General features: G+C 57.6%; 1 protein-coding gene across 1 annotated transcript in view; it reads right to left on the minus strand.

The window, feature by feature from the left end:
- LOC140399876 (E3 ubiquitin-protein ligase pellino homolog 1-like) overlaps positions 1-12549 on the minus strand; it is a 73325-nt gene that overhangs the window by 20061 nt on the left and 40715 nt on the right. The window contains 1 exon segment of the mRNA XM_072489342.1: positions 2846-3034. Coding sequence (XP_072345443.1) covers positions 2846-3034 — 189 coding nt within the window.

The raw sequence follows: 12549 nt of genomic DNA on the forward strand, positions 1-12549 counted from the left end.
GATACAGAGTAAAGCTCCCTCTACACTGTCCCCATCAAACCCTCCCAGGACAGGTATAGCACGGGGTTAGATACAGAGTAAAGCTCCCTCTACACTGTCCCCATCAAATCCACCCAGGACAGGTACAGCACGGGGTTAGATACAGAGTAAAGCTCCCTCTACACTGTCCCCATCAAACCCTCCCAGGACAGGAACAGCACGGGGTTAGATACAGAGTAAAGCTCCCTCTACACTGTCCCCATCAAACACTCCAGGACAAGTACAGCACGGGGTCAGATACAGAGTAAAGCTCCCTCTACACTGTCCCCATCAAACAGTCCCAGACAGGTACAGCACGGGGTCAGATAAAGAGTAAAGTTCCCTCTACACTGTCCCCATCAAACACTCCCAGACAGGTACCGCACGGGGTTAGATACAGAGTAAAGCTCCCTCTACACTGTCCCCATCAAACACTCCCAGGACAGGTACAGCACGGGGTTAGATACAGAGTAAAGCTCCCTTTACACTGTCCCCATCAAACACTCCCAGGACAGGTACAGCACGGGGTTAGATACAGAGTAAAGCTCCCTCTACACTGTCCCCATCAAACACTCCCAGGACAGGTACAGCACGGGGTTAGATACAGAGTAAAGCTCCCTCTACACTGTCCCCATCAAACACTCCCAGGACAGGTACAGCACGGGGTTAGATACAGAGTAAAGCTCCCTCTACACTGTCCCCATCAAACACTCCCAGGACAGGTACAGCACGGGGTTAGATACAGAGTAAAGGTCCCTCTACACTGTCCCCATCAAACACTCCCAGGACAGGTACAGCACGGGGTTAGATACAGAGTAAAGCTCCCTCTACACTATCCCCATCAAACACTCCCAGGACAGGTACAGCACGGGGTTAGATACAGAGTAAAGCTCCCTCTACACTGTCCCCATCAAATCCTCCCAGGACAGGTACAGCACGGGGTTAGATACAGAGTAAAGCTCCCTCTACACTGTCCCCATCAAACACTCCCAGGACAGGTACAGCACGGGGTCAGATACAGAGTAAATCTCCCTCCGCACTGTTCCCATCAAACACTCCCAGGACAGGTACAGCACGGGGTTAGATACAGAGTAAAGCTCCCTCTACACTGTCCCCATCAAACACTCCCAGGACAGGTACAGCACGGGGTTAGATACAGAGTAAAGCTCACTCTACACTGTCCCCATCAAACACTCCCAGGACAGGTACAGCACGGGGTTTGATACAGAGTAAAGCTTCCTCTACACTGTCCCCATCAAACACTCCCAGGACAGGTACAGCACGGGGTTAGATACAGAGTAAAGCTCCCTCTACACTGTCCCCATCAAATCCACCCAGGACAGGTACAGCACGGGGTTAGATACAGAGTAAAGCTCCCTCTACACTGTCCCCATCAAACCCTCCCAGGACAGGAACAGCACGGGGTTAGATACAGAGTAAAGCTCCCTCTACACTGTCCCCATCAAACACTCCAGGACAGGTACAGCACGGGGTCAGATACAGAGTAAAGCTCCCTCTACACTGTCCCCATCAAACAGTCCCAGACAGGTACAGCACGGGGTCAGATACAGAGTAAAGTTCCCTCTACACTGTCCCCATCAAACACTCCCAGACAGGTACCGCACGGGGTTAGATACAGAGTAAAGCTCCCTCTACACTGTCCCCATCAAACACTCCCAGGACAGGTACAGCACGGGGTTAGATACAGAGTAAAGCTCCCTCTACACTGTCCCCATCAAACACTCCCAGGACAGGTACAGCACGGGGTTAGATACAGAGTAAAGCTCCCTCTACACTGTCCCCATCAAACACTCCCAGGACAGGTACAGCACGGGGTTAGATACAGAGTAAAGCTCCCTCTACACTGTCCCCATCAAACACTCCCAGGACAGGTACAGCACGGGGTTAGATAGAGAGTAAAGCTCCCTCTACACTGTCCCCATCAAACACTCCCAGGACAGGTACAGCACGGGGTTAGATACAGAGTAAAGGTCCCTCTACACTGTCCCCATCAAACACTCCCAGGACAGGTACAGCACGGGGTTAGATACAGAGTAAAGCTCCCTCTACACTATCCCCATCAAACACTCCCAGGACAGGTACAGCACGGGGTTAGATACAGAGTAAAGCTCCCTCTACACTGTCCCCATCAAATCCTCCCAGGACAGGTACAGCACGGGGTTAGATACAGAGTAAAGCTCCCTCTACACTGTCCCCATCAAACACTCCCAGGACAGGTACAGCACGGGGTTAGATACAGAGTAAATCTCCCTCTACACTGTCCCCATCAAACACTCCCAGGACAGGTACAGCACGGGGTCAGATACAGAGTAAATCTCCCTCCGCACTGTTCCCATCAAACACTCCCAGGACAGGTACAGCACGGGGTTAGATACAGAGTAAAGCTCCCTCTACACTGTCCCCATCAAACACTCCCAGGACAGGTACAGCACGGGGTTAGATACAGAGTAAAGCTCACTCTACACTGTCCCCATCAAACACTCCCAGGACAGGTACAGCACGGGGTTTGATACAGAGTAAAGCTTCCTCTACACTGTCCCCATCAAACACTCCCAGGACAGGTACAGCACGGGGTTAGATACAGAGTAAAGCTCCCTCTACACTGTCCCCATCAAACACTCGCAGGACAGGTACAGCACGGGGTTAGATACAGAATAAAGCTCCCTCTACATTGTCCCCATCAAACACTCCCAGGACAGGTAGAGCACGGGGTTAGATACAGAGTAAAGCTCCCTCTGCAGGAGTCCGGTAAGCTCTCACTGGGTCAGTCGGTTTAGTCACGGAGATTTAGCCACAGTTGACCTACCAGTTTCCCTCTGTGCTGCGCCGAGCGTGTGTCCCTCAGAGCGTAAACATTTCCACAGACCGAGATCTCACGCCACACACCCGGTAGGGAATCATCGGAGAAGCCATGAGCTGGGTGCATCACCAGGACCCCGTTGGTGGTGAGCCCGTCCATTAGACCATCCGGAGTCCGCCATTTCGCAGCCCTCTCCTACAGATCGTGACACAGAGAGGGGGGTCAGAACACAGACTGGGGTGAATACGGAGAGAGAGGGGGGTCAGAACACAGACTGGGGTGAATACGGAGAGAGAGGAGGTCGGGACACAGACTGGGGTGAATACGGAGAGAGAGGGGGTCGGGAAACAGACTGGGGTAAATACGGAGAGAGAGGGGGTCAGAACACAGACTGGGGTGAATACAGAGAGGGAGGGGGTCGGGACACAGACTGGGGGTGAATACGGAGAGAGAGGGAGTCGGGACACAGACTGGGGTGAATACGGAGAGAGAGAGGGTCGGGACACAGACTGGGGTAAATACAGAGAGAGAGGGGGTCGGGACACAGACTGGGGTGAATACGGAGTGAGAGGGGGTCGGGACACAGACTGGGGTGAATACGGAGAGAGAGGGGGTCGGGACACAGACGGGTGAATACGGAGAGGGAGGGGGTCGGGACACAGACTGGGGTGAATACGGAGAGAGAGGGGGTCGGGACAGACACTGGGGTAAATACGGAGAGAGAGGGGGTTGGGACACAGACGGGGGGTGAATACGGAGAGAGAGGGGGGTCGGGACAGAGACTGGGGTAAATACGGAGAGAGAGGGGGTCGGGACACAGACGGGGGGTGAATACGGAGAGAGAGGGGGTCGGGACACAGACGGGGGGTGAATACGGAGAGAGAGGGGGTCGGGGACACAGACTGGGGTGAATACGGAGAGAGAGGGGGTCGTGACACAGACTCTGGTAAATACGGAGAGAGAGGGGGTCGGGACACAGACTGGGGTGAATACGGAGAGAGAGGGGGTCGGGACACAGACTGGGGTGAATACGGAGAGAGAGGGGGTCAGGACACAGACTGGGGTGAATACGGAGAGAGAGGGGGTCGGGACACAGACTGGGGATGAATACAGAGAGAGGGGGGTCGGGACACAGACTGGGGGTGAATACGGAGAGAGAGGGGGTCGGGACACAGACTGGGGGTGAATACGAAGAGAGAGGGGGGTCGGGACACAGACTGGGGGTGAATGCGGAGAGAGAGGGGGTCGGGACACAGACTGGGGTGAATACGGAGAGAGAGGGGGTCGGGACACAGACTGGGGGTGAATACGGAGAGAGAGGGGGTCGGGACACAGACGGGGGGTGAATACGGAGAGAGAGGGAGTCGGGACACAGACTGGGGTGAATACGGAGAGAGAGGGGGTCGGGCACACAGACTGCGGTGAATACGGAGAGAGGGGGGTCAGGGACACAGACTGGGGTGAATACGGAGAGAGAGGGGGTCAGGACACAGACTGGGGTAAATACGGAGAGAGGGGGATCGGGACACAGACTGGGGTAAATACGGAGAGAGAGGGGGTCAGGACACAGACTGGGGTGAATACGGAGAGAGAGGGGGTCGGGGACACAGACTGGGGGTGAATACGGAGAGAGAGGGGGTCGGGACACAGACTGGGGTGAATACGGAGAGAGAGGGGGTCGGGACACAGACTGGGGTGAATACGGAGAGAGAGGGAGTCGGGACACAGACTGGGGTGAATACGGAGAGAGAAGGGGTCGGGACAGAGACTGGGGTAAATACGGAGAGAGAGGGGGTCGGGACAGAGACTGGGGTAAATACGGAGAGAGAGGGGGTCGGGACAGACACTGGGGTAAATATGGAGAGAGGGGGGGTCGGGACACAGACTGGGGTGAATACGGAGAGAGAGGGGGTCGGGACACACACTGGGGGTGAATACGGAGAGAGAGGGGGTCGGGACATAGACTGGGGGTGAATACGGAGAGAGAGGGAGTCGGGACACAGACTGGGGTGAATACGGAGAGAGAGGGAGTCGGGACACAGACTGGGGTGAATACGGAGAGAGAGGGGGTCAGGACATAGACTGGGGGTGAATACGGAGAGAGAGGGAGTCGGTACACAGACTGGGGTGAATACGGAGAGAGAGGGGGTCAGGACACAGACTGGGGGAAAGACGGAGAGAGAGGGGGTCGGGACACAGACTGGGGGTAAATACGGAGAGAGAGGGGGTCGGGACACAGACTGGGGGTAAATACGGAGAGAGAGGGGGTCAGGACACAGACTGGGGGTGAATACGGAGAGAGAGGGGGTCAGGACACAGACTGGGGGTGAATACGGAGAGAGAGGGGGTCGGGACACAGACGGGGGGTGAATACGGAGAGAGAGGGGGTCGGGGACACAGACTGGGGTGAATACGGAGAGAGAGGGGGTCGGGACACAGACTGGGGGTGAATACGGAGAGAGAGGGGGTCGGGGACACAGACTGGGGTAAATACGGAGAGAGAGGGGGTCGGGACACAGACTCTGGTAAATACGGAGAGAGAGGGGGTCGGGGACACAGACTGGGGCGAATACGGAGAGAGAGGGGGTCGGGACACAGACTGGGGTGAATACGGAGAGAGAGAGGGTCGGGACACAGACTGGGGTGAATACGGAGAGAGAGGGGGTCGGGGACACAGACTGGGGGTGAATACGGAGAGAGAGGGGGTCGGGACACAGACTGGGGTGAATACGGAGAGAGAGGGGGTCGTAACACAGACTGGGGTGAATACGGAGAGAGGGGGGGTCAGGACACAGACTGGGGTGAATACGGAGAGAGAGGGGGTCGGGACACAGACTGGGGTAAATACAGAGAGAGAGGGGGTCGGGACACAGACTGGGGGTAAATACAGAGAGAGAGGGGGTTGGGACACAGACTGGGGTAAATACAGAGAGAGAGGGGGTCGGGACACAGACTGGGGTGAATACGGAGAGAGAGGGGGTCGGGACACAGACGGGTGAATACGGAGAGGGAGGGGGTCGGGACACAGACTGGGGTGAATACGGAGAGAGAGGGGGTCGGGACACAGACTGGGGTAAATACGGAGAGAGAGGGGGTCGGGACACAGACGGGGAGTGAATACGGAGAGAGAGGGGGTCAGGACACAGACTGGGGGTGAATACGGAGAGAGAGGGGGTCGGGACACAGACGGGGGGTGAATACGGAGAGAGAGGGGGTCGGGGACACAGACTGGGGTGAATACGGAGAGAGAGGGGGTCGGGACACAGACTGGGGGTGAATACGGAGAGAGAGGGGGTCGGGGACACAGACTGGGGTAAATACGGAGAGAGAGGGGGTCGGGACACAGACTCTGGTAAATACGGAGAGAGAGGGGGTCGGGGACACAGACTGGGGCGAATACGGAGAGAGAGGGGGTCGGGACACAGACTGGGGTGAATACGGAGAGAGAGAGGGTCGGGACACAGACTGGGGTGAATACGGAGAGAGGGGGGGTCAGGACACAGACTGGGCTGAATACGGAGAGAGAGGGGGTCGGGGACACAGACTGGGGGTGAATACGGAGAGAGAGGGGGTCAGGACACAGACTGGGGGTGAATACGGAGAGAGAGGGGGTCGGGACACAGACTGGGGTGAATACGGAGAGAGAGGGGGTCGTAACACAGACTGGGGTGAATACGGAGAGAGGGGGGGTCAGGACACAGACTGGGGTGAATACGGAGAGAGAGGGGGTCGGGACACAGACTGGGGTAAATACAGAGAGAGAGGGGGTCGGGACACAGACTGGGGGTAAATACAGAGAGAGAGGGGGTTGGGACACAGACTGGGGTAAATACAGAGAGAGAGGGGGTCGGGACACAGACTGGGGTGAATACGGAGAGAGAGGGGGTCGGGACACAGACGGGTGAATACGGAGAGGGAGGGGGTCGGGACACAGACTGGGGTGAATACGGAGAGAGAGGGGGTCGGGACACAGACTGGGGTAAATACGGAGAGAGAGGGGGTCGGGACACAGACGGGGAGTGAATACGGAGAGAGAGGGGGTCGAGACACAGACTGGGGTGAATACGGAGAGAGAGGGGGTCGGGACAGAGACTGGGGTGAATACGGAGAGAGAGGGGGTCGGGACACAGACTGGGGGTGAATACGGAGAGAGAGGGGGTCGGGGACACAGACTGGGGTAAATACGGAGAGAGAGGGGGTCGGGACACAGACTGGGGGTAAATACGGAGAGAGAGGGGGTCGGGACACAGACTGGGGTGAATACGGAGAGAGAGGGGGCCGGGACATAGACTGGGGTAAATACGGAGAGAGAGGGGGTCGGGACACAGACTGGGGTGAATACGGAAAGAGAGGGGGTCGGGACACAGACTGGGGTGAATACGGAGAGAGAGAGGGTCGGGACACAGACTGGGGGTAAATACGGAGAGAGAGGGGGTCGGGACACAGACTGGGGTAAATACGGAGAGAGAGGGAGTCGGGACACAGACTGGGGTGAATACGGAGAGAGAGGGGGTCGGGGACACAGACTGGGGGTGAATACGGAGAGAGAGGGGGTCGGGACACAGACTGGGGGTGAATACGGAGAGAGAGGGGGTCGATACACAGACTGGGGTGAATACGGAGAGAGGGGGTCGGGACACAGACTGGGGTAAATACGGAGAGAGAGGGGGTCGGGACACAGACTGGGGTGAATACGGAGAGAGAGGGGGTCGGGACACAGACTGGGGTGAATACGGAGAGAGAGGGGGTCGGGACACAGACTGGGGTGAATACGGAGAGAGAGGGGGTCGGGGACACAGACTGGGGTGAATACGGAGAGAGAGGGGGTCGGGACACAGACTGGGGTAAATACGGAGAGAGAGGGGTTCGGGACACAGACTGGGGTGAATACGGAGAGAGAGGGGGTCGGGACACAGACTGGGGGTGAATACGGAGAGAGAGGGGGTCGGGACACAGACTGGGGTGAATACGGAGAGAGAGGGGGTCGGGACACAGACTGGGGTAAATACGGAGAGAGAGGGGGTCGGGACACAGAGTGGGTCGGGACACAGAGAGGGGGTCGGGACACAGACTGGGGTGAATACGGAGAGAGAGGGGGTCGGGACACAGACTGGGGTGAATACGGAGAGAGAGGGGGTCGGGACACAGACTGGGGTGAATACGGAGAGAGAGGGGGTCGGGACACAGACTGGGCTGAATACGGAGAGAGAGGGGGTCGGGACACAGACTGGGGTGAATACGGAGAGAGAGGGGGTCGGGACACAGACTGGGGTGAATACGGAGAGAGAGGGGGTCGGGACATAGACTGGGGTAAATACGGAGAGAGAGGGGGTCGGGACACAGACTGGGGTGAATACGGAAAGAGAGGGGGTCGGGACACAGACTGGGGTGAATACGGAGAGAGAGAGGGTCGGGACACAGACTGGGGGTAAATACGGAGAGAGAGGGGGTCGGGACACAGACTGGGGTGAATACGGAGAGAGGGGGGGTCGGGACACAGACTGGGGTAAATACGGAGAGAGAGGGGGTCGGGACACAGAGGGGGTCGGGACACAGAGAGGGGGTCAGGACACAGACTGGGGTGAATACGGAGAGAGAGGGGGTCGGGACACAGACTGGGGTGAATACGGAGAGAGAGGGGGTCGGGACACAGACTGGGGTGAATACGGAGAGAGAGGGGGTCGGGACACAGACTGGGCTGAATACGGAGAGAGAGGGGGTCGGGACACAGACTGGGGTGAATACGGAGGGAGAGGGGGTCGGGACACAGACTGGGGGTAAATACGGAGAGAGAGGGGGTCGGGACACAGACTGGGGTAAATACGGAGAGAGAGGGGGTCGGGACACAGAGAGGGGGTCGGGACACAGACTGGGGTGAATACGGAGAGAGAGGGGGTCGGGACACAGACTGGGGTGAATACGGAGAGGGAGGGGGTCGGGACACAGACTGGGGTGAATACGGAGACAGAGGGGGTCGGGGACACAGACTAGGGTGAATACGGAGAGAGAGGGGGTCGGGGACACAGACTGGAGTGAATACGGAGGGAGAGGGGGTCGGGACACAGACTGGGGTGAATACGGAGAGAGAGGGGGTCGGGACACAGACGGGTGAATACGGAGAGAGAGGGGGTCGGGACACAGACTGGGCTGAATACGGAGAGAGAGGGGGTCGGGACACAGATTGGAGTGAATACGGAGGGAGAGGGGGTCGGGACACAGACTGGGGTAAATACGGAGAGAGAGGGGGTCGGGGACACAGACTAGGGTGAATACGGAGAGAGTGGGGGTCAGGACACAGACTGGGGTGAATACGGAGAGAGAGGGGGTCGGGACACAGACTGGGGTAAATACGGAGAGAGAGGGGGTCGGGGACACAGACTGGGGTAAATACGGAGAGAGAGGGGGTCGGGACACAGACTGGGGTAAATACGGAGAGAGAGGGAGTCGGGACACAGACTGGGGTGAATACGGAGAGAGAGGGGGTCGGGACACAGACTGGGGTGAATACGGAGAGAGAGGGAGTCGGGACACAGACTGGGGTAAATACGGAGAGAGAGGGGGTCGGGACACAGACTGGGGTGAAAACGGAGAGAGAGGGGGTCGGGACACAGACTGGGGTGAATACGGAGAGAGAGGGGGTCGGGACACAGACTGGGGTGAATACGGAGAGAGAGGGAGTCGGGACACAGACTGGGGTAAATACGGAGAGAGAGGGGGTCGGGACACAGACTGGGGTGAATACGGAGAGAGAGGGGGTCGGGACACAGACTGGGGTGAATACGGAGAGAGAGGGGGTCGGGACACAGACTGGGGTAAATACAGAGAGAGAGGGGGTCGGGACACAGACTGGGCTGAATACGGAGAGAGGGGGTCGGGACACAGACTGGGGTGAATACGGAGAGAGGGGGTCGGGACACAGACTGGGGTAAATACGGAGAGAGAGGGGGTCAGGACACAGACTGGGGGTGAATACGGAGAGAGAGGGGGTCGGGACACAGACTGGGGTAAATACGGAGAGAGAGGGGGTCGGGACACAGACTGGGGTGAATACGGAGAAAGAGGGGGTCGGGACACAGACTGGGGTGAATACGGAGAGAGGGGGTCGGGACACAGACTGGGGTAAATACGGAGAGAGAGGGGGTCAGGACACAGACTGGGGGTGAATACGGAGAGAGAGGGGGTCGGGACACAGACTGGGGGTGAATACGGAGAGAGAGGGGGTCGGGACACAGACTGGGGGTGAATACGGAGAGAGAGGGGGTCAGGACACAGACTGGGGGTGAATACGGAGAGAGAGGGGGTCGGGACACAGACTGGGGGTGAATACGGAGAGAGGGGGTCGGGACACAGACTGGGGTGAATACGGAGAGAGAGGGGGTCGGGACACAGACTGGGGTGAATACGGAGAGAGAGGGAGTCGGGACACAGACTGGGGTGAATACGGAGAGAGAGGGGGTCGGGGACACAGACTGGGGTAAATACGGAGAGAGAGGGGGTCGGGACACAGACTGGGGTGAATACGGAGAGAGAGGGGGTCGGGACACAGACTGGGGGTAAACACAGACACGGAGGGTGTTGGGGGAGGACACAGGATGTGAAGGAATAAGAAACATTTCCGTTGAGCATCACAAAGCGAACATAAATGTGCTGGCTGCGTCTTCCGGCTCGCTTCCTGACATTCCCGTGTTCCTGGGAAGTTTTGAACACTGGGGGCCCGGGGAACTTGGGGCAAACCAGAACAGGCCCTTCGGCCCTCCAAGCCCGTGCCGACCATGCTGCCCGACTAAACTACAATCTTCTACACTTCCTGGGTCCGTATCCCTCTATTCCCGTCCTATTCATGTATTTGTCAAGATGCCCCTTAAACGGGACTTCCGGGTGCGGCGATGACCAGCTGAGTCGCACGTTTCGGCAGCTCCCTGTGAAACGGACTTTTGGGCTCTTGATAGGAGCCCCAACGGCAATTTTAACGGCTAAAAACACCGTGCGGTAAACCAGGAGGGTGTTCCCCCTGGACACGGATGGAAAAAGGAGAGGAAAGTGGCCGGATTGCAGCGGATCCTTTGGAACAACGGCAAGGAAGGCAAGCAGAAACCAAGATGGCGTCGGAAGGTGGCAGTTTCATATGGGGCCCTGAACAACAAGAGTTTTTGAAACGCTGCGTGGAGGAGATAAAAAAGGAAATGAAGAAAGAGTTGTTGGCCCCGATATTACAGGCGATTGAAGGGCTGAAAGAGGAACAAAAGACCCAGGAGCAGGAGCTTCGGGTCGTGAAGGCGAAAGCAGCCGAGAATGAGAACGATATACAGGGCCTGGTGGTGAAGTCGGAGATACAGGAGGCACATCAGAAACGATGTGTGGAGAGGTTGGAGGCACTGGAAAACAACGCGAGGAACAACCTGAGGATTCTTGGCCTTCCTGAAGGTGTGGAGGGGGCGGACGTCAGGGCATATGTGAGCACGATGCTGCATTCGTTAATGGGAGCGGAGGCCCCGACGGGTCCGTTGGAGGTGGAGGGAGCATACCGAGTGATGGCGCGAGGACCGAGAGCAGGAGAAACTCCCAGAGCCATAGTGGTGAGATTCCTCCGTTTTAAGGATAGAGAAATGGTCCTTAGATGGGCGAAGAAAACTCGGTGCAGTAAATGGGAGAACGCGGTGATCCGCGTTTATCAAGACTGGAGTGCGGAGGTGGCGAGAAGGAGGGCGAGCTTTAATCGGGCCAAGGCGGTACTTCACAAAAGGAAGATAAAATTTGGAATGCTGCAACCGGCAAGACTGTGGGTCACATATCAAGGGAGGCACCACTACTTTGAGACGGCGGATGAAGCGTGGACTTTTACTGTAGAAGAAAAACTGGAATGAGTGGATTATGAAAAAGAACGTTTGGACAAAGTGGTGGGGCGAATGTGGGGGGCGAAGAGGGGTTTTATGTTCTAATCCTGCGGTATGGTAACTTTTCTTTCTCCCAGAGGTGGTGATGGGGGGAGGTGGGGAGGGAGAGGAGATGGGGCGTTGGCCATGGGAGGCGGGGCCGAGGGAGAGGCGCGGGCTTGGTTCCCGCGCTATGATAATTATGGCGGGAATAGAGAAGCAGGAAGGAGGGGGCGTCGCACGGTGCGAGCCGTGGTCACGGGGGGAAGCCGAGGTCAGCCAGAGTTTGCTGACTTCTGGGAGCAACATGGGGGGAGTAATTACGCTAGCGGGGGGTCTAGCGGGGGGGGTGGGAGGGGGGAATTACTGGGTTGCTGCTGCTGGGGAAAGGGGGGAGTGGGTACGGGAGAGGATGGGCGGGGGGGCACCGCCTGGGGGAGATACAGCTGCGTGGGAACTGGGTGAGAAGCTGGAAAAAGATGATGGCTAACCGGCAAGGGGGGGGGGGGTGGGAAGCCCCCCAACTCGGCTGATCACGTGGAACGTGAGAGGGCTCAACGGGCCGATAAAGAGGGCACGAGTACTCGCACACCTTAAGAAACTTAAAGCAGATGTGGTTATGTTACAGGAAACGCACCTGAAACTGATAGACCAGGTTAGGCTGCGTAAAGGATGGGTAGGGCAGGTGTTCCATTCGGGGCTGGATGCGAAAAACAGGGGGGTGGCTATATTAGTGGGGAAGCGGGTAATGTTCGAGGCAAAGACTATAGTGGTGGATAACGGGGGCAGATACGTGATGGTGAGTGGCAAACTACAGGGAGAGATGGTGGTTTTGGT

Source organism: Scyliorhinus torazame, chromosome 24, assembly GCF_047496885.1.
Source record: "Scyliorhinus torazame isolate Kashiwa2021f chromosome 24, sScyTor2.1, whole genome shotgun sequence".
Lineage (NCBI taxonomy): Eukaryota > Metazoa > Chordata > Chondrichthyes > Carcharhiniformes > Scyliorhinidae > Scyliorhinus > Scyliorhinus torazame.